Below are 26337 nucleotides of genomic sequence, written 5' to 3'. Positions count from 1 at the left end.
ATTTTATTTGTTGTTAATAGTGAGTCCTCTTTTCAGATAATCTTTGACACTGGCTAGAGGAATCCAGTCTTAGAAATATTTGATAGTAAGAATCACCAGCCTTGTAATGTCCAACTTGATCTTACTTTTCACATCTGTAAGAGTAAATAATTATGGAGCAGCACCTTTGAAGTCAAATGAATTGACTTAAGGACAGAAAAAAAAAAATCAGAGCTGTCATGGCATGGTAAAGATGGGGAATCACAGATGTGTGACTGCCCTTTCAGGGTTGCTATCCATACGTGTTAGCAGACATTTGAGGGATGAGTGAGGACACTCCAAATTCTACAGACCCACCCCAGAAATGGCTGAGTTGGTTTGAAAGTCATCTTGGACCAGGAGATATAACAAAGAATAGAGTGAACCTAGTGACCTTCTGCAGAATCACCTGAGAAAACCTTAAGCTATTCACTCTCCAAAGGTGAAAGACATGGAAAATCCAACCCTGAAAGCACTGGCCCTGAAACACTCAAAGGAATCCCTTGAAAGAATTGACTTTGGAGTCCAATTCACTTAGAGGATAAATGAGACAGTGACTTGGGAAACCATTAGTCCCTCTTTCCAAACGGGTGGATCATGAGTTCTCAGAAAGGGAGCAACTTGTTGCTTGCACTGTCAATTAATCAATCAGTAACTATTTCTTTCCTACTGCCCCAAATACAAAACAAACAAAAGTCTGTTAGATATGGGTTGACATCACTAAGAAAGGTTTTTCTTTTTGTTTGTTTGTTTTTTTTTTCCCCGTGAAAGCCTGAGGTGCTCATGAAGTACTATGACCAGCCATAGAAGGGAATAGCAAACACATGCAGTTGTTTGTGTGATCCTCACAGTCACCATGGCATAGGTACTGTTGTTAAATCAGTCACCAGGTGACAAAGCCACAGTACAGGGAGCCTATGTCATTTGTCCAGGACCAAGCTTATAGGTGCTGAGCTTGGAAGCAGTCTAAGAACCAGAACCATGCTTAACTGAACACAGCCCTTGTTCATAGAAAGATCATGCACCATCTGCTCTCTTCAAGCTCTACAGCACGGCCAACCTCGTCATTATCCGTTTAATTTCTTTTTACATTGATGTCAATATTTAACCCATTTCCATAGTGGCACCAGTCTTATAACTATTTTATACTGCTCAACAGGAAAAGGCCTTAATCACTGGGACTCATCCTTACACAGTACATACATATGTAACTTTGTTGTTTGTTTTACGTTTTGTTTTTCAAGACAGGATTTCTCTGTGTAGCCCTGGCTTTGCTACTTGCTCTGTAGACCAGGCTAGCCTTCAATTCAGAGATGTGCTTGCCTCTGCCTCTCGAGTGCTGGAATTAAAGACTTGGGCCATTTGGCTATTTGGCCTGGTTTTTGTTCAACTGATTAGCAGAAATAGTTGATGGCTATTATTTGGTGCTGATATAAGTTAGTTGGGGGTAGAAGGCACAGATGTTTCAAGCATAGGAAAAGGAAAAGCCCAGGGAGGTCTTAGTCTTAATTTACATTACTGTAGACTCTCAGGTTTAGTTCACATTACTCTAAATTAATTAGAAGGTGCTAGAAGATGTTGGGATGTAATGGGGCGGGTTGGGTTAGATCTCCTGGCCACTGGACAATGTGCTGCAGGGTAAGAGGGAGGTAGGGAATCTCATTTCCCTTCTAGATTTGCCATTTGTGAGGTGTCGGCTGATAGCAGCTGTTTAACTTCTCTTGACTTGAGATGTCTTCATCTTTAAAATGAGGTCAAGATGTTTGACTTGTCATTCTTCAAGGCCCAAAGTCAGCTCAGATTTACACATATCCTTCCATAATCCTTTTAGATGAAACTTCATAATATTAGACGTCATGATTTCTTCTGCTTTCCAAATATTGCATTAGATTTCATTTTGTGAACTAAGCGACACTCCCATTATTTTATTTTCATTCAGAGTGACACAGGAGATAGATAGCTTTCTATACATTGTAATGGAAAGAGACCCATCATCGATAATGCAAGTTGCATTGTTGTAGGAACAGGGACTGGAGATAAAAGGAAAATTAAAGGTTAACATGGCAACTAAAATAGATGAATAAAAAGAGGTCTAGAAGTTGGGTCTGAGATAACCAGGCTAGGCAGGAAAGAAGAAGAGAAAGGACAGAGCTCTGGGCCACTGACAGCAGGCTGAAGCTCTTGAAGAATGAATACAAAGACTCTTGTCCTTTCATGAATTCTTGCTCCTAATGTAGATGATTATGACAGACTACAGAAGGGTAGCTTCTAACTAGGGTAGCGACCACCTCAGAGCACCCTGTAGATAAGGAGCTAAACACGAGGCAACTAAGAAAGACTGCAGCTACACCTTACTGGCTGGGATGGAGTTAACTCTCTGCCACAGTAAAACTCCAAGCTGGTCAAGTGAATAAGAGGACAAAGAAAATTGACAACTATGAAACATTTGTAAAATCTGGAGGTAGTAATAGTGGCCAAGTGACTAACAGCTAGTAGACAGTCAAGGTCAAAGCTGAGTCAGGAATGGGCAGAGGAAGGCTTCATCTTGCCCTGACTGGGTGGATAACCCATGAACAATAAGTGATCATCTCCCTGGTTGGGCCTTTGGGACAGGCATAATGAGTCTAGGCCTACCATTGTCTTAGCTCTTGAAAACCCAGAAAATTAACTAATCTCAGTAGAGATGACCTCATCCTCTGCCCAGTTTCTGCCATACCCTAGAAAGCTTCTCAATAAAGAAAATTCAGTGGCTTTTTTTTCTCTCTTAGAAGCTCTCATTTTCATTTCTAGTTTTTCTGTAATAATTTGTCCTAAGTGATTTGAATTACAGTTAAATAAATACTTAAATATTTTGTCTTAAAGTTCCTGATAATGGAAAAGCATAGTCATTCTCTGTCAATAAGTTTTTGTGAAGTCCGTCTCTGTGTCACCCCAAAGGAGAAAGTGTACCTCCAATCCTAATAAGACTGTACCACCTTTGTCTTTTAAGACTCCACCATGTGTGGTGTCCTGTTCTAAAAGGTGGTTAAGAATGCATCCTAGAGTCAAATCCTTTGTTTATTGACCCTGTAAACATTAATTTTTTTTTTTTGTCTCAGTTTTCAGGAGAAACAGAATAAGTTCCAAGCTTTAGTGGCCATTTGTATCTAATCAGTTAGTATATTCAAAGCATTTAATACAATCTGTGGACACATAGTAAATGCTCCATTCTAGGTATTACTGTATTCATTCCTAATTCACCACTCTGTGAAGTCTACTCAGTTGCCTTCTATTGACTTTGATTTCATAATTAGAAATAAGTCTAGTAAATAAGTCTAGTGAATAAGTCTAGCAAAGCTTTACTGTCTAGAGCAGAGGGGTATCAACCCAATAATCTGATCCATGAATAGACTCTGTACACTTAGAGAGACTGACAAGCCCTTCCAGCTTATATTTTTACCCAGGCCTGTTGCAGTGCCTGAGAACTCACTCTGGAAACCAGTCTGAAGTTATAGCTGAGCAAATAACATCCTAGAGAAAAAGAAAACACCAAGTAAGCCAAGCCCTGTTGTCCCCGTACTCCCCTCCCCCACCTCCGTTCTGAGTTCTGTGTGTGCAGCTCATGAAACTGGAGTGATGATCCCTTCTTTCCACAGCCTCAGAAAAGACAGATTTTTATCATTGGGCATTTCCTCTAGACCGGAAGCCTTATCAGAGATGTAAATGGTACCAGCAGATCTTTCTTCTCCCCCTCCCCTTCTTCTTCCCTGCCCTGATGTTTACTTTGTTTTTTTTTTTTTTTTTTTTTTTTTTTTTTTTTTTTTTAATTTTATTGTTTTGCTGTGCTGGAGACAGGTAGGCACACATCCTGCCTCAGCTACATTCCTAACACCATGTCATTTAAGGTGACATCAGTTAGTATTCCCAAAATGTCAGTGTTGGACCCAATTAGGGTTTGTAATTACCTATTAGGTTTGATGCAACATACACCCCCTATATTTATTTATTTATTTATTTATTTATTTATTTATTTATTTATTTATTTTTCTCTCTCTCTTTCTCTCTCTTTCTTTCTTTCTTTCTTTCTTTCTCTCTTTCTTTCTTTCTTTTTTCAGCCAAACATTGTTAAAAATGTATTATTGCAACAAGAATTCCCCAGACCTTTGGGTTTGACAGGAAGCTATCCGAGAGATAACTTGGCATCTATGATTCCCCTACCCCATATCCTCAGATTTCAGAATTCCAGGTCTGCAGCATATATTCAAAATGATGTTTTATCTAATCCGTGCTGGGTTTCTTTGTTTTTGCTATTTTGTGCAAAATGGGCAGTGGAGACCAAACTGATACATATTTTAGATCTTTAGAGAACTATAGATCCTTGGGGGGATCTTTGGTGAATGACTGTCCAAGAAGTCAGGCTGTGTGCTGCTGTCATGCCATGCCAGGGCCATTTAATTGGTCGCAACACCAAAGCAGAGGAGTCCCTTCTGCCACCAGGATTCATAATTCACTGAGAGTCACTGCTGTGGACAGACAGAAACCCAAGGTTGATCCACAACTCTAGACAGTAATCACCCCCCCAGGGCTGGGGCTGTTTATTCTGCTGCCCTATGGTAGGTAGGTGGAGGCTGGGTGTGGTGGGCGTGCTTGTCTAAGTACCTGTTTGTAGAACACCCAGGCAGGGCAGAGCTAAAACAGTAGTAATCTGAACCAGTCCGGTTGGTTTTCCTTCCCAGCAGTCAGAAAATCTGCATTCCAGATGAAACCTGCCGGCTAGCTGAAGGAAAGCCTTTAAAAACAAAAGACATTCCAAGGGTAGTAAATTATCTGCTCTGAGAGCTGTGCGCACACTGAGAGGATCTGTTTTTCTTCCTGTCTTTGATTAGGGGTTTGTAGGAGGCTGTAGATGTGGGCAAATTGCTTGGTTTGGGGTCTGGCCTCTGATTAAGACCCGGATGGAAAGGGGACCTAATTTCAGAAGTTCTTCGGTCATTTTCTGCTGATTCACTTTGGAATCTCTTGGGCTGCACCGTGGGGTGGGTGTGTATGTGTGTGTGTGTGTGTGTGTGTGTGTGTGTGGTTCAGGGCTGTCAGGACCAGCTTGCGGGCTCAGCACTTTTAGGAACCTCAACTTGCTCACCAATGAGGAAGTTGAATGCCACCAGGCTCTGGGGCGGAGCTCCTCCTGAAGTCCTGGGCTGGGATTACGGGACAGGCTGACTTTGCCTGCCACAAGAAGCCTTTTGTCCCAGGGAGTAAATACGGAAGTCCAGAAGAGCAGCCTGCCTGCCCATTGTAGTAAAGGTGTGCAGCCCCAGCTGCTTTGGGGCACAGAGCTGCCCAGACTTAACAAGTTGCCCTGGGCACGCCGGCATCGAGCAAACCGGAAGGGAGAGAGGGAGAGCGCTGTGACCTGAAAGAGACCAAGTGTGTTCTCTGAGCTGCTGAAAGCCTGGCTCCCTCCCCGGTCCTGTCACTCCCTGTCCTGTAAGTCAAGAGCAGATGGAGCGGATAAACTGAGAGAGCAGAGCAGGTAACTAACAAGGCAGAACTTCTGTCAAGGGCACTGCGGGGACATGGAGGAGGTCGGGAACTCTCTCAACAGCAGAGATGTGCTGGAACCAGACAAACCCGAAGCCGGACTTGAGATGGCTCAGTCGATCCTGAGCAAATTCTCTATGAAATCCCTGTTTGGATTTACAAGTAAATTGGACTCCTTGGATCCTGAAGAGGAAGATGCTGTGCTGAAGGCATTTCGAAGTTTACAGGTGGATCCCGCTTCTGAGCAAGATGATCCCAGCAAAGGCTCACAGCAGCCACAGGCAGAGGCTCCAGTTCCACCTGATCTTAAAAATGATGGGAAGGCAGCAAGGGCGGAGACAGGATCGGAGGGAAGTCTGGGGAAAGCCAGCTCAAACACCTCTTGCCCTGGTCATGAGCTGCTTTCGCCTGCCACTGTGAGTGTGGACAGTGAGGAAGTAATTTGGGTCCGTGGAACCCTGGTTCACACCACCAGTGATTCTGACTCTGAAGATGGAGGCCAGGAAGCAGAAGAAGGAAGCGGCCTTGATACCCAGGAGTCCACCCCTGACCTTTCACGTGAACCTTCTCAAGAGCCCAAAGAAAAACCGGGCGAATCGGGAGAAAATATTGACACTGAGGAAACTGATGATGCAGAACTCTGTCCTGAAGATTCTCAGAGGACTTTACCTGAGACAAGCAGCAAACTGGAACCTGCTGATGAGAGTAGCCATCTGGCAGAGGACAGCTCAGGGCAGGGCCAGGCTGTAGAAGAACGGTCCCAAATCCCATCCACCCCAACAGACCAGACTGATGGTGTCATTGAGAACACTGTTTCTAAAAAAGAAGCTCCCGGAGAAAAAGCCTTCCAGCTTCCAGCTTTCTTTAGTGGGCTCCGTGTGCTGAAGAAGGGGGCTACCGCAGAGGCAGGGGAGACCATCACTGAAATCAAACCCAAGGATGGGGACCTGGCTTTGCTCAAGTTGACCCAGCCTGTTCAGAAGTCTCTGGTGCAGGGAGGCCCCCAGACAACGAAGAGCCAGGGTAGAGCAACTGATCTGAAGGCCACTCCCACTCTCCTGGAGCAGCTGTCTCAGCTGCTCAACATTGACATGCCAAGAACCGAACTGAAGGAAGCAGACCCCGAGGTCCATGGGGCAAGCGAGATGGGCTGTAGTCCCGACCAGGAGAGCCACAAGAGTTCTGGAGATGCCCAAGTCCAGGGTGGCCAGGTAAAGGCAAAGCCACCAGAGACGGCCCTAGAGGCCTTTAAGGCCTTATTCATCCGTCCCCCCAAAAAGGGGACCACAGCTGACACCTCTGAACTGGAAGCCCTGAAGCGAAAGATGAGGCATGAGAAGGAGTCACTCCGTGCTGTGTTCGAAAGGTCCAAGTCAAGGCCGGCAGACAGCCCCTCTGATCCCAAAAGTGTATGTAGAATTGGGTTCTGCATTTTGCCATAAAATATAATGCTGCTAATTTTTTTTTCTTTCTTGGTCGCCTGTTAAAATGAATCTTAGTTGCCTGCCATTATTATTATACTCTTAGGTAAAAAAAAAAAAAATGATAATAATGCTATTAAATCTGTCTTGCGAGAGATTACTAACTTGGACAGAAGTGTTTCTCTTTGGTTTTCGTGAATGTAATTAACCGTGATCTGTGTTATGGATGTATGGAAGGAACGGACACTGTACATCCTGAGTTTAAGCTCATAAAGCATTAGCAACGTGGGGAAGGCGATGCGATGTGCAAGCACAGCCCAGATTTACAAGGATTTCTTCACCACTCAGTTAGATTCCTGTGAATACTGGATTCTCCTTTAGAAGTGTGCCATTTAGCAAAACAGGTGTTTATGGTGTAACTGAAATGCGTTCTATGTTGTTTGTATGGCTTCATGGTTGAGTATTGAACATAGAATGAGAAGTGGCTTTTAATAGTGAATTTGCCACTTATGTCAGGGTGACCTTGATAATTTCTGAGCTTGTCTCCCCATATACAAAACAGAGGGATCTAGCTCTAACCCTTATGGAAAGAATAAATGAAATCAGAGCACAAGAGAATCTAGCTAAAAAAAGATGTAATTATTCAAAGAGATTCAAAGTTAATTTAAAATGACCAAGAAGTGTCTGGCATTGAACGTTCAGGGAAATAGTGGATAGAATTTCTTGTCAAACACCCGGATTATCATGTCTGCTTGTATATTTAATTAAGCTATTAAAAATTAAAGTCTATAGAAAAAATTATCATAGGTTGTAGTTAAATGTAAACACCATTCATTCTAGTTGCAAAATTCAAGTTCTTTTTTAAAAAATGAGCATGGAGTCGGTCTCTTTTATTTTTGTAATAGGAAAGAATTAAAGTTAGTGTGGAAAGCTTAGGGAAGTGTATCTTCAGTTATTGCTAATGCACATGGAAAACACAAACTTAGCCCTTACTGTAAGGAGTGCAGAGTTGGAGTATATTTTAAGTATTCCTATGAATGTGCCAGATGTTAATGCATTTGTTTTTGTTTGTGCAGTTCAAAGTTTACATGTGCCCTTCAAAATAGCTGGACAATGAAGATAATACAGAAAGGGTTGCATGTTACATAGCTTTGAGGTTTTTTGTTTGTTTGTTTTTGTTTTTTTAACTTTAGTTTTTATCCCAACTGCTCCTTTACCCTTCTGGAAAAAGGCTCATCTTGTACTAAGACGGCTCACTTAACAAGTAATGGGAGCAAACGTGCAACCGGCCATTAAAATCGATATTAGGATTAGTGTTAGGATGCGTGATTTCAAGAATCAGTTGGCGCTGGACACACTTCCCTTAACTTATTCTTTGCCTGTTTTTTTGCACAGCCTGACCAGAGCCCCACGGAGCAGGATGACAGGACTCCAGGCAGACTCCAAGCTGTCTGGCCACCCCCAAAGACAAAGGACACAGAAGAAAAAGTGGGACTGAAGTACACCGAAGCAGGTAATGTGAAAGGAGCCTGGCACCCAGGAATGAAGCCCTTCCTGCCATGGCTTTTAGTTCAATTTCAGAGAGCTCTAAGAGTCCGGGGTTTGGTTTCAGTATACATTATAATGCAGAAGGCTTCTTCTGGTTTTGCTCTTGGCATTAAAGCACACCACTTTGCACGTTTCCTGCCAGTGAACCTCTTAGGGATCAAAGGTAACTGCAGTGGAATGAATGAAAGGGGGCACACGTGTCAAGGAGGAGTGCCTTTGGGGAGCGAAATGAGAGCAGGTAGATTACAAGTTCTTCTGGAAGCAGGTGTCTGATGCACATATAATGTTTGTGTGAGCTGGCAGCTGTGCCAGAAGGGGCGCGTAGGATTCTCCAGAACTGTAATCTGATGTTCTGTTTGTCTCTGGCTAATGCTTCCCAGATAAAGGAACCTTGTGCAGAAGTGAACATACAGATGCCATATCAGTTACTCGCTCTCTTTGGTTAGACAAAGCTTCATTTAATGCATGTCCAATTTAAAAGCAATCTAACTCGCTGGAAAACTTCCCAGGAACTCAACTTGAATCTATTTACATGGAATAGGACTCTGGATAAAATGAAGGTTCACATGAAAGTTAAAAAAAAAAAAAGTCACTGTAGAACTAGGCATGGATATATTTTAATTGTGTGTGTGTATGTGTGTGTGTGTGTGTGTTGGGGGGGTAGGGGGTTGATTGTTATTTAAAATTCTTTACTTTCTTCCTGATACTTGTATACTTGTCTCTCATACCCAGGGACTGTCACGCAAAGAAAAAAAAAAATGGGGACAGTGCTTTCATTCTATTTAAATTAAAGGATTACTTAGAAATTGGCAGGTGCTAGAAGAGGCTTTTGGATAGCTCCAAGGAAGAAATGCTTCTCGCTGTCATGTTCCAGTTTCAGTCTTATATTAACTTTCCTAAAGTGAGTTCACCTTAAGATTCTGGGCCAGGGTGTCCTGGGAAGGGGCCTTGTCCCATGTGAGGCTGCTGGGCCTGGGGTGCAGCTCTGGTCTCTGCTGAGTTTTCACTTAACTAAGCTCATGTGGTAGGAAGAAAAAGAAAAGCTGACGTCTGTGATGCACCCAGGCAGGCTTTTGCTAAACACCTCCTTTTTTTATTTTTATTTTTTTTTTAAATTTCATTCCTGGTCAATATTCAGGGGGAAAGCTCTCCTGTAGGAAAGACTCATTTTCCATCCTTTGTATGTTCCGTGAGCCTAAGGACTTTGCATTTTCCATTTTCTCTCTTCCCCAGGGGACACAGGAATCTTCATTGCTAAACCACAGGACTTCCTCTGACTTCCTCCTGTGTGTGTCTGTTCCCATTTTACCCACATGTTAGCAGTTCATTGCAGTGAATCTTCAGAAGGTGAAGGGAAGCCCTTCCTTTGTTCTTCTCTTATGTGTGGCTTATTATAAACATTATTTTTGTTGATAAACATGCATATTAAGTTTAGTTTACATAATTGTAGAAAGATACTTCATTTTGTAAGTGGACCAAAGTTTAGTTGGTTCAGTAGGCTTTTGTGTAGTATCAAGTATTAGTTGAGAATACGCACATTGGCAAGGGAGTCTGGATATGGTCGCTAGCGTCCGCATACCCAATCACAAACTTGTGCTTTCTCTGGGACAGTAACTACTTCACAGCATGCTGTTTTCTGCACCTCTTTCCTTCCTTCCTTCTTTCCTTCTTTCTTTTTTTCTTCCTTCCTTCCTTCCTTCCTTCCTTCCTTCCTTCCTTCCTTCCTTCCTTCCTTCTTTCTTTTTTTCGAGACAGGAGACAGGGCTTTTCTGTGTAGCCTTGGTTGTCCTGGACTCACTTTGTAGACTAGGCTGCCCTTAAACTCACAGAGATCTGTCTGCCTCTGCCTCCAGGAGTACTGGGATTAAAGGTGAGCACCAGCACACCCAGCTTGCACTACTTTTCTTCTGGGATGAAAAGTTCCTTAGTGAAAATATATACAGCCCCTTCAGTTTTCCGGCATCCTTGCATTTTCCCCAAATTGGAATGCTATCTATGGTCACAATGTTGACCCACCCACCAAGTTTTATTGCTTATCATGATACAGTTTGATTAAATGCCGTGAAATTTGCCTTAACTAACAAATAGAAACATAGAACACAATGAGCCCTAATTCCTAAAGTACAGATTTTTAGTATTGATATAATTAGTATATCATGGCAACCTTCCTTGCCATGGTGGGGATTTGCTGAGTAGACAGAGAAGTCAAAGTCATAAATGCTTCTTGAATCCAGTCCAGTCCCATTTTGAATTGCTCCTTATTCTTTCCTTTATGTTTTCTTTTGTCTTCCACTTCTGGAGGCTCATGGGGACATTCATCCCAGTTAACCATAACAGTGGTTCCTAGTCTTTCTGACATGTGTTGTAGGAGCTTAAATAAAAAAGGAGGTAGATGAAAGGGGTAATAATCTAAAGAAACAAGAGAGTAAGACCTCTATTTCACGTGTGCCGTTGGATTTCCATGCTGTTGAGAGAGGTGGTCAGCTCGCGTGATGCCAAACTTTTCCATGAGTTCCCCCTATTCCAGCATGTGATGCCGTCGGCCACTTTACTTTTTTGTAATGAGTACTGTTTTGAGAATCTTAAGAAATCAGTTAATCTTGTAAATTCAGGTTTGTTCAGGATAAAAAGGAGCTAATCTAGGAGGAACCTGTTATTTGAAATGGTGGTTTCTAGAGTCTTCTTAGTTTATGAGGGTACCCCACAGTGGCTCCTCATGCCCACTGCCAACATGCTTCTTCCTGCTACATAGCTACTGGCATCTTCTGCAGTTCTGGACACTGTAACCACTTCTCTTGGCAGTAAAACCTTTGGGTTCTGCTGGAGCATCCACCGCCTCAGGCTGTCCTGTGCCTATATTAAGGGCTTTGTTGCTTCCATTCCCTGAGCCCTCGGAGCCTTGGTGATGTGCCAACTGAGATCCCTCATTCAGTGGCCTTCTGCAGAGGGGTTGAGCTTGGAACTCACAGAGTTAGTCCCGTGCTCCGTCTGACAGGCTTTGCTCAAGCAGAACAGAACACCCTACCTGACACCCGTGCGTCCTGTGCTGAGCCTTCCTACACTGCTTTTGTCAGTGTGAGCCTCTCTTGTGTTCTGAACGTCTCACAATAGCCTTGACTGAACAGAGCATCCCCCCACACCCTTTTCTTGTCTGTACAATAAAATTCATCTTCCTCTCGGAATTCTTTATCCCAGCACCATCCTTTGCTGTTGATACAAGCTGTAGATGGTCTTGTGTCACTTTAAAGTGGGTTGTTCTGTCTTCTTTCCCATTGGCCAAATTCAAAGAGAAGCCAGGTCATGTGGAGCCACTTAAGAGACAGGTCATAGAACAAACGGTGACAGGGTGACAGCACACATTGGAAGGCAAGTTAATCATCCCTGTGCAGGTACACTGCCTGCGTTCCTTAAAAAAGATTTCTCTGCTTCCTTTTTTTTTTTTTTTTCCTTTTTTCTTTCCCTCCATTTCACAGCAGAGTTTACTTTGGAGCACAATCTAACTTAGAAGACCTTTTTTTTCCCCCTGTATTGTGCATTGATTTCACAGCAGGGTTTCTTAATAACTGTCCACTCTCTGAACTAAGCTTCTGTCTGCTTTGGACTTCCTTGGCTCTGTTTGCGTGTTTCCTCGGTGCATCACACAGCGTGGCACCCCCAGTTCTCCTGCATACTTCCAAAAAATATTTTCTGATGTATCTATTCTTCTGAAACTCTTGGCAGAGGGGTCCCTCCTGGTGCTTTTGCTTGGGATTGCATTACCTTGTAAGTTAGTATGAGGTAGGAATGAAAAGGCTTAGTGTTTGCACATATTGTACAAAATTCTATCCAGAGCATTTTATGATTTTCAGAAAAAAATTAAAAGTATTTGCTTATGAATAAACATATTTATATGTATGTGCATTTGTCTTATATTTACCTACCTAGATCTCTAGACACATAATTTAAAAATAAGTGCTTTGTTTGAATTTGTTTTTTGGATTAGTTTTCTGTCTCTCGAATGTTTCTAACAGTCTAATGACTAAAGTTTCATGGCTTTTGTAAACTTTTCTCCTCAAGTCCAGAGTTTGTCTCAGTTCAGGTCACATTTGGACTGAATGAAAACAGTGGTACCTTCTTTGAGCCTTTGCTTAGTGATTCTAAGTATTTTGAAAGTCCTTAAAATAGTGATGGAGGCTGGTGAGATGGCTCAGCAGTTACAAGCACTTAAGTGCTCTTGGAGAGGACCAGGGTTTGATTCCTAGCACCCATATGGTAGCTAACAACAGTATGTAACTGTGATTATAGGGTATCTGGCACCCTCTTTCAGCCACTGAGAGCACTGCATGTGCCTACTGCACAGACATGTATGTACACAGACAAAACACCTGTATAAATCCTATAGAAATTAACACATCTCAAAAAAACTAGTAAAACAATACAGTGATAACCAAAAGCTACAGAAAAACATACTGCCATCTGCATTGTATGGTGTGCTCGATGCTCAACCATCTGTACATACTCCAAAGTCAGATGAGGAACCTCTGCTCTTGACACTCATCCCTCTTCTGCCCATCTCCTATTCTGGCCTGTGATTGGTGGCGTTTCTCAATATTCTATCACAGCATGCCTCAAAATTGTGAGAGAAAATGAGGTTAAAGTTTGTGGAGTTAAAAATGGTGCCCCTTGTTGAATTGTCAGTCTCTTAATTGCTCATGGGAGGGGGAAGGGGAATTATGAAGAATGAAAACACTCTTGTCTGCCGATATCAACTGTGGACATTTGGTTCCCCTTCATTTGTGCATCCAGAGAACCTTCTTGTCTACTGGTAACACTTCCGAGCTAGGCTTGGGAATACCATAAATGCTTTCCTCTGAGTGTAAGAGTCGGCATGGCTTTTGTAGAAAAGAGAACTCAGCACAGGGTATGGAAGTTACCATGAGCAAACTAACATTGGTGGCATGTGCTGGGGCTTACACTGCCAGAAGCTTGGAACAGCTCAGAACAACTTGGAAATGTTCCTTATCGAGAGAGTTGTGGATCAGCCCAACCCTCACCCGAGTGAGGATCTGCCTGCCCTCTGGTTTGCTTCTCATTTGCCTTTATAGCTTTATGAAGTGAGGGAGCTTTTCCTGGTGAGTCAGACATCCTTGCTTCATCAGCCAGGGAGAGCTAAAAATATCATGGAATATTTTATTGGCTTACTGAAGCTTGAGTTTTCATTTCCCCATTCATGGCTGTTAGCCTTGGGTGGATATTGCTCTAGAATTCTGTCTCGACGGATTGCCCCGTGTCCTCTTTAACTGCCCAGGTGATGGATTTGCTCATCATGTGCTCTGTGGCCATTGTGTCACCCGGCCATCACTTGCATGACGTGATCTTGAGAGCACATAAATTGAGACCTGTATGACTAGAGACCAGGACTGCCTCGCGTTTTGTGGGTACATGCAGGAAAGCAGGATAGACTGGGGAGCTAGAGGTGAAAGTGCTAAGCTTCTACTTGCTGTAATGCTTGGAACTGTGGGGAAAATCAACTTCCCCACAGTAAGATGTAGCTAAAGCTTGATGCTTAGCAAGGGAATACAAAACTGTGGATGTATACACCGTGTTCAAAGGATTTTTAAAAATGTGGCTTTCTATTTGTTTATACATTTTATAATGTATTTAGTTATGTGTTTAGTCACTTCCTGTGCTGGCTAATCTTATGTCAGCTTGACACACAAACTAGAGTTATCTGAAAACCGGGAACCTCAATTGAGAAAATGCCTCCATAAGAGCCTCCTTTATGGCATTTTCTTGGTTAGTGATTGAAGGGGGAGAACCCAGCCCATTGTGGGTGGGGCCATCCCTGGGTTGGTAGTCCTGGGTTCTATAGAAAGCAGGTTGAGAGTGGGCATCAGAGTCCATGTCAGAGATGGCCTCTGCTTCCCTTACTAGGGACCTACATGTAGAGTGAGCTACATCTGAGCAGGGGTTCTAGGTCCTCTCCATGCATGGTCCTTGGTTGGTCAATTTCCCGTGGTTCTTGCCAAGCCACAAAGGAAAAAAAAAATGTGAAGGTAGTCCTGATGATAGTTGATAGGCTAGGGTCAGATGGTAGGGGAGAAGGGCTCCCCTTTCTGTGGACTTGGGGAGGGGGAAAAGAGAGGGAGAGTGGGATTCGTGAGGAGACGAGGGAAGGGACTACAATTGGGATATAAAGTTAATAAATTATTTAAAAAAGAAAAGAAAGCAGGCTGAGCTAGTCAAGCAGAACAAGCCAGTACGCAGCACTCCTCCATTGCCTCTGCCTTAGGTTCCTGCCCTGACTTCCTTCAGTGGTGAACAGTATGGCAGTGTAATCCAAATAGACCCTTTCCTTTTGGTCATAGGGTTTTGTTGCAGTAAGAGAAACCCCAGCCTACGATTTCGGGGGGCTGAGTGCCACCACATACAGGTCAGAGGGCAACTTGTAGGCATCGGTTCTCTTTCTTCCATCGGTGGGTGCTGGTGGTCAGATTTAGGTCCCCTTTGTTCACTTATTACAGCCCTGGCTTTCAAATTGCCATGTCTTTATCTCATGCTATTTTCTGTTACAGAATTTTGCGGGCAAGTCTTTCTAGTATTTTTCTTTTGTTTTTGTTGTTGTTACAATTTAGACTTTTAAGGGAGCGTTCTCCAGTGGAATGGTTAAAAAAAAAATCTGTATTTTAAACTAATACACATACATAGATTTTATTTCCAAAGTAATATATTAATTTATATTAACAAACCACTAGTATAATTTTGTTTTGCTTAAACTGATACCTACCTGCCCAGAACAACTTAGTAAATGCTGCATTCTTGCAAAAGAGCCAGTTTGTGTCATGTTTACAAGTTCTTCCCATATCTTGTTCTCTTTCCAGAATATTTGTTTTTATTTTTTGTAGTTACTGCTGTATTTACCCAGACATTGTGCCAATCACCTCAATTTGCTTTTTCTCGTACGTAAACTTCAAGGTGAGTTTTTCAGTACTGGTGACATGGCTCTGAGCCCAGGAAGGTGCCTGCTCGCACCAGCATAAGGAGGTTCTAGACCAATCTCCCACATACATGTGCAGAGGCCAGGCAGGGTGATGTGCGTAGTCCCAGTGCTGGGGAGGCAGAACCAGGGCGATCCCGGACGCTCCCTGGCCCAGCTCGTCTAGAAGAATCAGCAAGCTCGAGGTTCAGTGACCGTGTCTCAAAGGATGCAAGGACTTCTGCAACACTCTATTAAATGCTGTATGTGGCTTTTGATGATAAGCGCTGTTCTGCACATCTCTTACAACACTAAAATTTAAACACTGGGGTTCAGGAGATAGTTCAGTAAGTAAAGTACTTGTAATACAAATATTACTTTAGTTCAACCCGCAGACCCCAACTAAAAATGTCAGGGGTGGGGTACATGCGTGTAATCCCAGCGCTGGGGAGATGGAGACAGGAAGATTCTCGGGGCACACTGGACAGCTAGTTTGGCTTAACTGATGAGTTCCAGGCCCAAGGGAGATCCTGTCACAAAGGAGGTGGGTGATGTTCCTAAGGACAGAACCCAGTGTTGTCCCGTGGCCTCCACACACATCCACGTGTACTTTTACATGCATGTACACATACATACACACATGCACAAAAGTATAAATAATAAACAAGCTGGTAGTGGAGGCCCTCTAGTCTCAAGTACTCTAGACACTAAAGCAGGAGAATTTCCAGTTTAAGGCCATCCTTAATTATAGACTGAGTTCAAGGCCAACCTAGGTTACATAGTAAGACATTAAAAAAAAAAAAAGGAGCTAGAGAGGTGCTTAAGAGCACTCAGGGCTCTTGCAGAAGACCTGCCTCTTGTTTCTCAACCTGTAACTGTAGCACCAGGGATTTCAACACCCTTTTCTGCCCCCTGTAAGTACCTTCATGCATGTGGTACTCATGCAGAGAAGCACACACACACATGACTGCACACACGTGTACATGCATTGATGCATGCCATACATGTACACAACATGCATGAACACACTCATGGGCACACGTGCGCACGCGCACACATACACGCACACACACACAGATGCATGCACACATACCATACAAGTCATTTGTCTACCTAAAAAAAAAAAGAAACCCTGAAACTCTCAGCACAAAATATTTAGAAGTATAAATTCATAAATAAGAAAAATTAATATATTTGGTATATTGACACAACTAGAAAAATGCTGAGTAAAATCCCATTCATAATTAGACAGCCCAAAATACATTTATGTGTGTAAAAGCTGTAACAAGAAAACTGTACAAGCTAAGAAAAGCACATGGAATGCATCATGGATAGACACAGCAGCATGAGGTTCCTTTACTCAAATCCAAGATACTGTCCATTGGAATAACTTAATAAATAGGTACCCCCAAACTAATTTTGTGTATGCTTGTGCCCCAAAACTAATTTTGTGTGTGTGTGTGTGTGTGTGTAAGTGTGTAAGTGTGTAAGTGTGGAGGCCAGAGGTCTATGTTGGATGTATTTTTCAATTGCTGTCCATCTTACGACACCCAACATAAGGTCCTGAAGGCTCACGAGTGTTGTGGCATGTTACGGGATTCCCTTCCCTTCAAGATTGGATACTGTGTATCTGTTACTGTCTTTTGTTGCAGTGTTATAGTGTGAGCAACAAGATCCTTCTTCAAGATATGCATTCAGTCCCTTAGTGTGTGTGCTTCTGGGTGTGTTTTCTCTCTCTCTCTCTCTCTCTCTCTCTCTCTAAGAATGTGTGTGCACGTGCTTGTCAGTGCCCAGAAGTGATATTGACAGATCATTCTTTTTGAGGAATTTCTGGTCTTGATCTTTTCTTTTAAGTCCGGGTCTCAGTGTATACTCTAGGTGGCCCGGAACTCTTTATGTAGACCAGGCTGGCCTTGAACTCTCAGAGATTTGCCTGTCCCCAATCCCCCCCACCCCCAAGAGCTGTGATTGAAGGAGTGTGTCACCATACCTGGCTTCTATACTTAAAAAATGATGGGTTTTTTTTGCCATCAACACTTCATAAACTTCTATTTCTTCCATCCTGTAAACATTATCATCATTTCTATAGTAGCCATCCAAATGAATATGAAATGCCCTCTCCTGTGCTCAGGATTGCATTCTCTAATGGAGTGATACTGAATATCGTTTTGAGTGCTTACTGGGCAGATATGTCCTTTTGTTGGAGGAAATGTCTGTTCCATCCATTTTTGAATTGGATTCTTAACATTAGAGGATAATTCACAGTTTCCCCCAGACCCCCTCCTCTACTGTCGGAGACTTGCCACATGAAGCTGAAAACGGCGAATAGTCGACATCTTGATATCATTTTTTGATTTCGAAGGTTTCTTTTCAGTGTTGTCTAGTTCATGATTATATTGGGCTGGAGATTTTATCTAATTTCATCATAGACCTGGACTTCTAAGTGCTGCTTGAATTGACTGCTCTAGAGATATACTTATTAAAATTACTCATGATAGTCTACAATCTGATTGGTGGTTGACATTGCGACTTATTGATGGAGATCCACTTCTACTTTTTTGAGTAGCAAGTCACATGCATTGTGATAATAAGGCTGAATTTTATTTGATGGTTTTCTGGTTATTTTCTTGAATCCTCCCCCAGAAAATCTGAATTCTCACCAGTGTGGTAGTCTAGGTAAGAAATATTCCCCATGTATTTGAACATTTGGTATCCAATTTGATGACTCTTTGTGAGGATGTTACGGGACTTGGAGGAAGTCAAGCTTTGCTGGAGGAAGTACATCACTTTCAGAGTTTAAAGCTCCACTTCACTTCCTGTTCTGTTCTCTGTCTGCTTCCTCTGTGAGGATGAGATGTGATCCACCTGCTTCTTGCTCCTGTTGCTGCTGTGCCTTTGGCACCATTATGGGCTCTGTTTCTAGAACTATAAGATGTAGTAAACCCTTTCTTCCTTTAGTGGCTTCTAGAGATGGTATTTTACCACAGTGACAGAAAAGTGACCAATGCTATTCGCATATACTTGTTGTTTGTAGTAAGAGTTCAATTATGACATTTTTATACATGTGGAGATGAACATGCATAATAAATTCATTGATCATGTGTGTTATGAAAATCTTGAATCTTCAATAATGAAAAGTCTTCCCCAAAAATGTCCTTGTGACTTCAAGATAAAGGAAAATGTTAGGACTTTTTTTTCCCTGTGTATTAAGTAATAGAAAGTACAGTGGCCATGGCAGAGCACTAAATTTGTTAAAACAGAAACAAGTAAATGATTTTCAAATCTGTCTTTTGGGCTTGCTTTTTTTTTTTTTTTTTTTCTTTTTTTTCTTAGCATTAGGACTCCTTCAGTGTACCAGTATTCAAGGTAAGTAGAAGTGAATTCAGATAAAGAACTGCCATTGTGTGTTGAGCTCCATGGCATAGTTAGTATGACTCCTAAGGGATTTCACTTGACTTTGTGAGAATACATTCTGTCTCATGATGTAATCCTAGAACTTGCAAATGGCTGTGATATCAAAGTCTGAGATTATATTTCACCCTTATTTAGTGGCACTGACACATTATAAGTACCTACTTCATTTGTGTTGCTATTAAATTTGCAAATGCACTTAATAACATACCATTGATTTAGCAAATATTCACTGAGTACCTACTATGTACAGGTAAATGTAATAGGTACTCAGAAAGTAAAAAGGAATAAATACAGCAAGATTCCTACTCTGACACAGCTAATGATTTTATTTTTTAGTGTTATTTTTGGCCAAGGTGTAAGTAGGTAGGTTGGAGAATGGGAAAAATGTGGAATCTACAGAAAGCTTAATTGAACATCCTAAATGTCCTGATAGAAGAATGTGTGGTGTGTGATTGAATGACATCAGTCCTACATGGAGAAATGAGAACAAGCCTCAGAAATCAACTCGGAAAATGATAGTGTGGGTAAGTGTGTTGAAGCCGAGAAAGAGCAAACACACAGATAGCAGTTCCTGTGGGTGTTATAAACAAACAAACAAACAAACAAACAAACAAGCTGGGTGTGGCAGCACAGGTTTATACTCTCGGGTGCTGAAGCAGCAGGAACCCAAGTTCAAGGCCATACTGAGTGATAAATAGTTGCGCAATGGTATTGAGCCTATAGTTTTGGAGGACACAGGATATTTGGAGGAGAAGGAATATATGGCATGCTATGTTGAAGACTGACCTATATAGACATTTGTGGAAACCATTGAACAATTTTAGGCAGAGAAATGACATAACCAAATATGGGTTTGGGGAGAGTCCTCTAAGAGTATTAAGGAAGAATACCCTGAGAGGTATTAATCTGAGAGGGAGTTAAGGAGGGGGTGGAGTGAGTAGGAAGTCTTTCCTGGAGTTGAGTGTGTGGTCTAGAGGATAGATCGTAGGGGCAGTAGTGATTTTCATTGTCTTGTGAACAGATACATTCTGAATCTTCATTATTCATGATTCGGTGTAATGATGGAATTGAGTTAATTCAAATCAGTAGATACTCATGGTTCCATTTTAGGTGATGACTCACTGGTTTTTCTTATTAAACCTATTGCCCAGTCTGTCAGAAGAATAAAATAAGATCATTTGAACTTAAAGCATTTACTATTTTGCTCATCCTGGGAAGAATGTGGAACTTTAAAGTGATATATATGTGTGTATACTCCTTATTTTGTTTATGAATTATTTAATTATTGGATGAACATCCATTTAGTGCCAGGCCACTATATTAGTAATGAGCTCATATAGTGCAAGTTGCCAAAAAAAATTATATAAGAATTGTTTTTCTTAATAAATTATTTTCTTTTTAATCAAAAATAATTATCATACTTGTAACAATCCAGTAAGATCACTGCCATTACACTAGGGCCTTTGTCGAGCTAAAAATACCAAACCAAAACAAAACAAAACAAAGACAATGCCACCTAAATTATCGCATGCCTTTCAGACTTGGGCAATTTTTGCTTCATATTTCAGATTCTACCCACTGTTCTCTCAGTTTTGGCTTTGCTTCCATGACTATCCCATCTTCCCATGACCTCTTCTGAGTCCTCTGGCCATCACACACTGTCTATCACAGATGACTGATCAGTGGACTTTTATTTAAGCTTTATACCATTTGTTCCTTGAGCCCTCTATTCTTCCAGTTGTCAATGAACAGTAGTCTTAGGGTCCCCCCCCTTTTTTTAGAACAGCAAAGCCTTTTTTAAAATTTTTATTAATTACACTTAATTCACTTTGCATCCTTATAAACCCCTCACTACTTCCCTCCCAATCCCACCTTCCCTCTTCCTTCTTCATGCATGACTGTCCCCAAGTCCACTGATAGAGGAGGTCCTCCTCTCCTTCCTTCTGATCCTAGTCTATCAGGTCTCATCAGGAGTGGCTGCATTGTCTTCCTCTGTGGCCTGGTAAGGCTGCTCCCCTCTCAGGGGGAGGTGATCAAAGAGCAGGCCAATCAGTTCATGTCAGAGGCAGTCCCTATTCCCATTACTATGGAGGCCACTTGGATATTGAACTGCCATGGGCTACATCTGTGCAGAGGTTATAGGTTATCTCCATGCATGGTACTTGGTTGGAGTATGAGTTCAGGAAAGATCCCTGTGCTCAGATTTTTTGGTTCTGTTGCTCTCCTTGTGGAGCTCTTAGGGCTCTTTTTTATCAAGATACTCAGATGTTTAAGTAGTTGAGATGAAGAGTCTTCAAACCACGGGACACAGAAGGCCCTTCTTAGGCGTGCATTGGATACAGCCTACTGCAATTTATGTCCCAAGGTGCTCCGTTACCTGTAATAATGATACGCGAGAATCTGATGATGTCTGTGCAAAAAAATCCCATAATGCTTACCTCAGAGTTTATTCTGAAGCCAAATATGAGTGACAGTGGCATGGGGCCCAGGTTTAGTTTCTCCAAATTCCATCTTCTGTGTTCCAACATGTTAACAGGTTGATGAAGTTTTTTTAATTAATTTTTTAATATTAATTATAGTTTATTTACTTTGTAGCCCAGCTGTAGCCCTCTCCCTCATTCCTTCTCAATCCCACCCTCCCTCCCTTATCTCCTTCCTGCCCCTCTCTAACTCCACTGATGGGGGAGGTCCTTCTTCCCTTCCATCTGATCTTAGCTTATCAGTCTCTTCAGGACTGGCTACAATGTCCTCCTCTCTGGCCTAGCAAGGCTGTTCCTCCCTGGATGGGGGAGGGGTAGGAAGAGCCAGCCATTGAGTTCATGTCGGAGACAGTCCCTGTTCCCCTAACTAGGGAACCCACTTGGATACTGAGCTGCGATGGGCTATATCTGGGCAGGGGTTCTAGGTTATATCTTTGAATGGTCCTTAGTTATAGAAACAGTCTCAGAAAAGACCCCTGGGCCCAGATATATTTGGTCCTTGTGGAGCTCTTGTCCTTTCCAGGTCACACTAACTCCCCCTTCTTTCATATGATTCCCTGCACTCTGCACAAGGTTTTGTTATGAGTCGCTGCATCTGTTTTGATACACTGCTAGGTAGAGTCTCTCAGGGGTCCTCTGTGGTAGGCTCCTGTCCTGTTGCTTGTTTTCTCCTATTTCCATTGTACATCCCATTTGTCTTTCTAAGTGAAGATTGAACATCTTACCCTGGGTCCTCTTTATTGTTTATCTTCTTTAGGTGTACAGATTTTAGTATGTTTATCCTATCTTATAGGTCTAGTATCCACTTATAAGTGACTATATACCATGTGTGTGTCTTTTTGCTTCTGGGATACCTCACTCAGGATGATCTTTTCGAGATACCACCATTTATTTGCCTGCAAAGTTCATGATTTCCTTGTTTTTAATTGCTGAGTAGTATTCCATTGTGTAAAAGTACCACAAGTTTTATATCCGTTCCTCTGTTGAGGGACATCTGGGTTGTTTCCAGGTTCTGGCTATTATAAATAAAGCTGCTATGAACATGGTTGACCAAATGTCCTTGTTTTGTACTTGAGCATCTTTTGGATATATGCCTAGGAGTGGTATGGCTGGATCTTGAGGAAGCGCTATTCTTAATTGTCTGAGAAAGTGCCATATTGATTTCCAAAGTAGTTGTACAAGTTAACATTCCCACCAGCAATGGAGGAGGGTTCCCCTTTCTCCACAACCTCTCCAGCATGTGCTGTCACTTGAGATTTGATCTTAGCCATTCTGATGGGTGTAAGGTGAAATCTCAGGGTCGTTTTGATTTGCATCTCTCTGATGGCTAAGGACATTGAACATTTCTTTAAGTGTTTCTTTGCCATTTGATATTCCTTTACAGAGAATTCTCTGTTTAGGTCCATATACCATTTTTATGGTAAAAGTAAAAAAGTCACAGAGCAAGGCACTTTGTACATGTGTTGATGGAACATTAAGTAGGTGAATAATAGCAGGCGTCTGCTGTAGGCCTCAGGTGCTCTCTCAGGGTATTTGTAGCTGTTTGGTTGGTAGAGAGTAGAGGTGTTCATTTTTTAATATATCCAAAAGTTTTTATCTGTTAGTCATAGGATGTTTAGTCACAAATAGAGGTGGGCAGGGAATAGCTATTTGGGAGGTTAAAGATAGCCCAAGGTAAATTGTGATTAGTCTCTGAACCTGCCACAACCTACCTTCTCCTCAGTCATTGACGTTCTATTCAGCTTTGCAGAAGGTTCAGGTTGACAGCACACTTTCTTTCTGGAAACTTGTTCATAGTTTATTAAAACACCTAACAGCACATCCTACCGATTCCAGTAAAATGAACAAGTAAACCTACAGCCTTTTGATAACTGAAATTTTCTTTTAAATTTTTTAAAAATTTCTGTCCCATAGAAATTATGAAATGATGATTAATACAAGGCATTCAGTTAGAAAACTGTGTCATTGGATAATTTCTGTGGCAAAACTTTTTTTTTTTTTCTTTCTTGGTTTTTGGTTTTTTTCAAGACAGGGTTTCTCTGTGTAGCCTTGGCTGTCCTGGACTTGCTTTGTAGACCAGGCTGCCCTCAAACTCACAGAGATCCATATGCCTCTGCCTCCCTGAGTGCTGGGATTAAAGGCATGTGCCATCATCATCCAGCTGGCAAAACTAAAATTGAAGTGCTTTAAGAGATAAAAGAAGCCATAAGAAAGTTGTGACTGTTAAAGCAGAATTTGCTTATACTTTTTAAAAACAGATGGTGCAGGGTGTCATAAGTGAAGATGTTTATTAGATGCCATTGACTACATTTAAATATGTTAGAGTTTTCAGATAATCAGTATTCATAAATTCTTTATAACTTGATTTTTACAACAGTGTAAATTTACAAGGTTTTAGGTGTCAATTTACTTATGTGCAAAGAAGTATGTTAATTTTTTAGAAATAAAAATTCCCTGGGTACATGCACAAGACAGTTTGGAGAACACTGTTCTGGGATACACTGAAAAACACTGCTTCCAAATCATCTGAGACCTTGTTAAAAATATGGATACTATTATTGAGTCTCTTCTAGGAATGAGGATATACATGAACATAGCTGACATTTAATGAGTCAGTGCTGTATGCCAAAGCAACCAGCTCATTTTACAGTAATGTCAATATTGTTTATCTTTCCCCAGGGCATGGCTAAGCTCCTCTCCCTGTGGCTTCCTGCCTGGTTTGCAGTGGTTATTACCAGAGCCTAAGGTTACAGGGGACACAGCCAGCCAGCCAGCCAGAGTGAATCTGCCCAGAGAATGCCCTTCTCCAACCTCAGTACCATCTCTGCCCAGAGTTCCCAACCTACGCAGAGTCTCAGTCAGGATTCTGGACCAGTGCTATCCCTCCTCATACCTTCTTCCCTCCCACTGAGCTCAGATCATCTCTGGAGTGTTTGAAGGGATGAGGCTATGCTGAAAGTGGGATGTAGTTATTTCCTGTTTCCACTGTGAAAGACCGTGTCCTATTGTGGTGGACCCAGAGAACTACTCCTTGTCTGTGCCTACCGTGTAGCTGGTCTTTGGGCTGCCACTGGGGGGGGGGGGGGGATTGCAAGAGAAGAACTGGTGTCTTTGTTTTTTCCATTTTTGTAAAGTTAAAGTAGAGACAGTGAAGGGCTTCTAGCCTCTTTAATAACATAAAGACCCATTGGACAGAAGAACAGGAGGAAATGTAGTAAGATGCCCCAGAGGTTCTCCTAGGGAGACAGATGGGGTAGCTAGAGGGCACCTGAACAGAAGAACAAGAAAGAGAAGGTGGTAAAGGGAATACAGACAACGGAACAAAAGATGTGGAGCGTCTCTGCTGTGTGGTTTTCATCACTGGGATAGCTAAGCAGTTTGCTAGGGAGAAGGGTCCAGAAGTAATAGACAGCAGCAGTCTCGATGAAGAGCCTGAGGATTTCAGTGGGTCCATGGGTAGAATTCCAGGGTCTGTCAAGTTGCATGTGAATAATGTCAAACTGAAATGTTGGTATTGAAAAATATTTGTTGACTTGTTATCAAAATCTGCAAACTCTTGAGAACTTTCCTTCTACATCAACTTAAGCTTAAAAGATTTTACAGCACTTGGAAGGTCAAGGTAGGTAGATCTCTTGAATTCATGGTGAGCCTGGTCTATATCAGAAATTTCATGCCATCCAAGGCTCCTTAGTGAGAGTCTATCAAAAATAAAAATAACTTTAGGTGCTAATTTACATATCTGGCTTCTTTGTTTGTATTTGTGGATTTTTAATTTTTTAAAAAGTATTGGGTGCATGAACAAAAGAATTTGAAGCACACTTTAAAGAGCGTTGTATCATAATCTTTCATGACCTTGCTAAAAATGTGGATTACTATCGTCGGGTCTCATCCAGGAGTAAAAATACACATGGTTAAAGTTGACGTTTATTGTGTTAGTTTTGCATCCAAAGCTAGTGGATATGGAACGCTCATTTCTACAAGTCTCCGTACTGTAGGAACATATTGGACCTCCCACTAGATAGTGCCATTTAAAGTGTTAATGTTGAAACACAGTCACATTACATTTAAAAGCATTTTAAAAATAGAATTGATTTCTCCTGCAATTTATTGTGAGGTTTTTTTTTTTTCTTTATAAATGAGACACTAGTTTTTCTTGGAAGGGGTCCATAAACTTTGTCATCTGTCAAAGGCTTCTGTAATGCAGGAAGATTAAGGGGTGAGCCCCTGGTGTCAGACATTGTAATCTAACATAGGGTTTGATTTGGTTCTGTGTGGAGGGAAGTGGGAATTAGCAGACATTGGAACAGAGGTATGACATAACAGTCCTTTTGTTTAGAAAGGCTCCCTGTGGCTGCTGTGTTGAACTGCGAAACAAGGTAGGAGATTGGGTGGTAGGTAGTCCCACAATCACAGGGAAACTAACTGTTAGAAGAAAGTAAAAGGAATCCAGACAAGAGACTTTATTTGCATAGAAGGTGGTGGCTTGGACTAGGGTGATAGTAATGGAGATATTTCTATGTGTTCATTTGGGAGGAAGAGCCATTACAATTTCCTAGCAGATTCAATATGAGGGAGAAGAATCAGAAAGTGTCCCTTTTGACACTTGAGCAATGGAAGTGTGGAATTCCCATTTACTGCCAGAGAAAAGTGGGTGGATCAAGCATGTGTGGTAAGATTGAGACACTGATTTGACATGGAGTAGCGAATGTTGAACTAGCATTTGGAATTATGAGTGGAAGGGAATAGGGGAAGAGGCTTTTTGAGCAACAGTTACACACGAGCGTCACTGTGTAGGCAAAAGTCAGTATTTAAAACTTTGGATTACATGACATAGTCATTGTAGATGGAGATGGTTAACCAGGACTGGCCTAGGGACTGGAAGAAACTGAGATGAAGTTTGGTAAGAGCTTACAGTGAGTCAGGAAGAAACAGAAGCATCCTGAGTAGAGTCAAGAAAGAGTGTCAGAGAGGAAGGGGATGT

The 26337-nt window shown here is 41.9% G+C and overlaps 1 protein-coding gene across 10 annotated transcripts in view; it reads left to right on the top strand.

The window, feature by feature from the left end:
- Fmn1 (formin 1) overlaps nt 1-26337 on the top strand; it is a 368583-nt gene that overhangs the window by 115044 nt on the left and 227202 nt on the right. For 7 of the 10 annotated variants that reach the window (XR_009587427.1, XM_060371805.1, XM_060371806.1 and 4 more), the window contains one exon: nt 8355-8472. The exons of 2 other annotated variants lie outside the window; for them this stretch is intronic. Coding sequence is in view for 7 of the 8 variants with exons in the window: in XM_060371805.1 (XP_060227788.1) it covers nt 8355-8472 (118 nt within the window). In the remaining variant the exon portion in view is untranslated. Of the gene's footprint in view, nt 1-4906; nt 6948-8354; nt 8473-26337 lie in introns of those variants that run through there. One more of the 10 variants, XM_060371810.1, reaches the window with a different exon arrangement.

The sequence above is a fragment of the Meriones unguiculatus genome, chromosome 18, assembly GCF_030254825.1.
Source record: "Meriones unguiculatus strain TT.TT164.6M chromosome 18, Bangor_MerUng_6.1, whole genome shotgun sequence".
NCBI classification, from domain to species: Eukaryota; Metazoa; Chordata; class Mammalia; order Rodentia; family Muridae; genus Meriones; species Meriones unguiculatus.
This window is presented reverse-complemented; position numbering and strand designations above follow the sequence as displayed.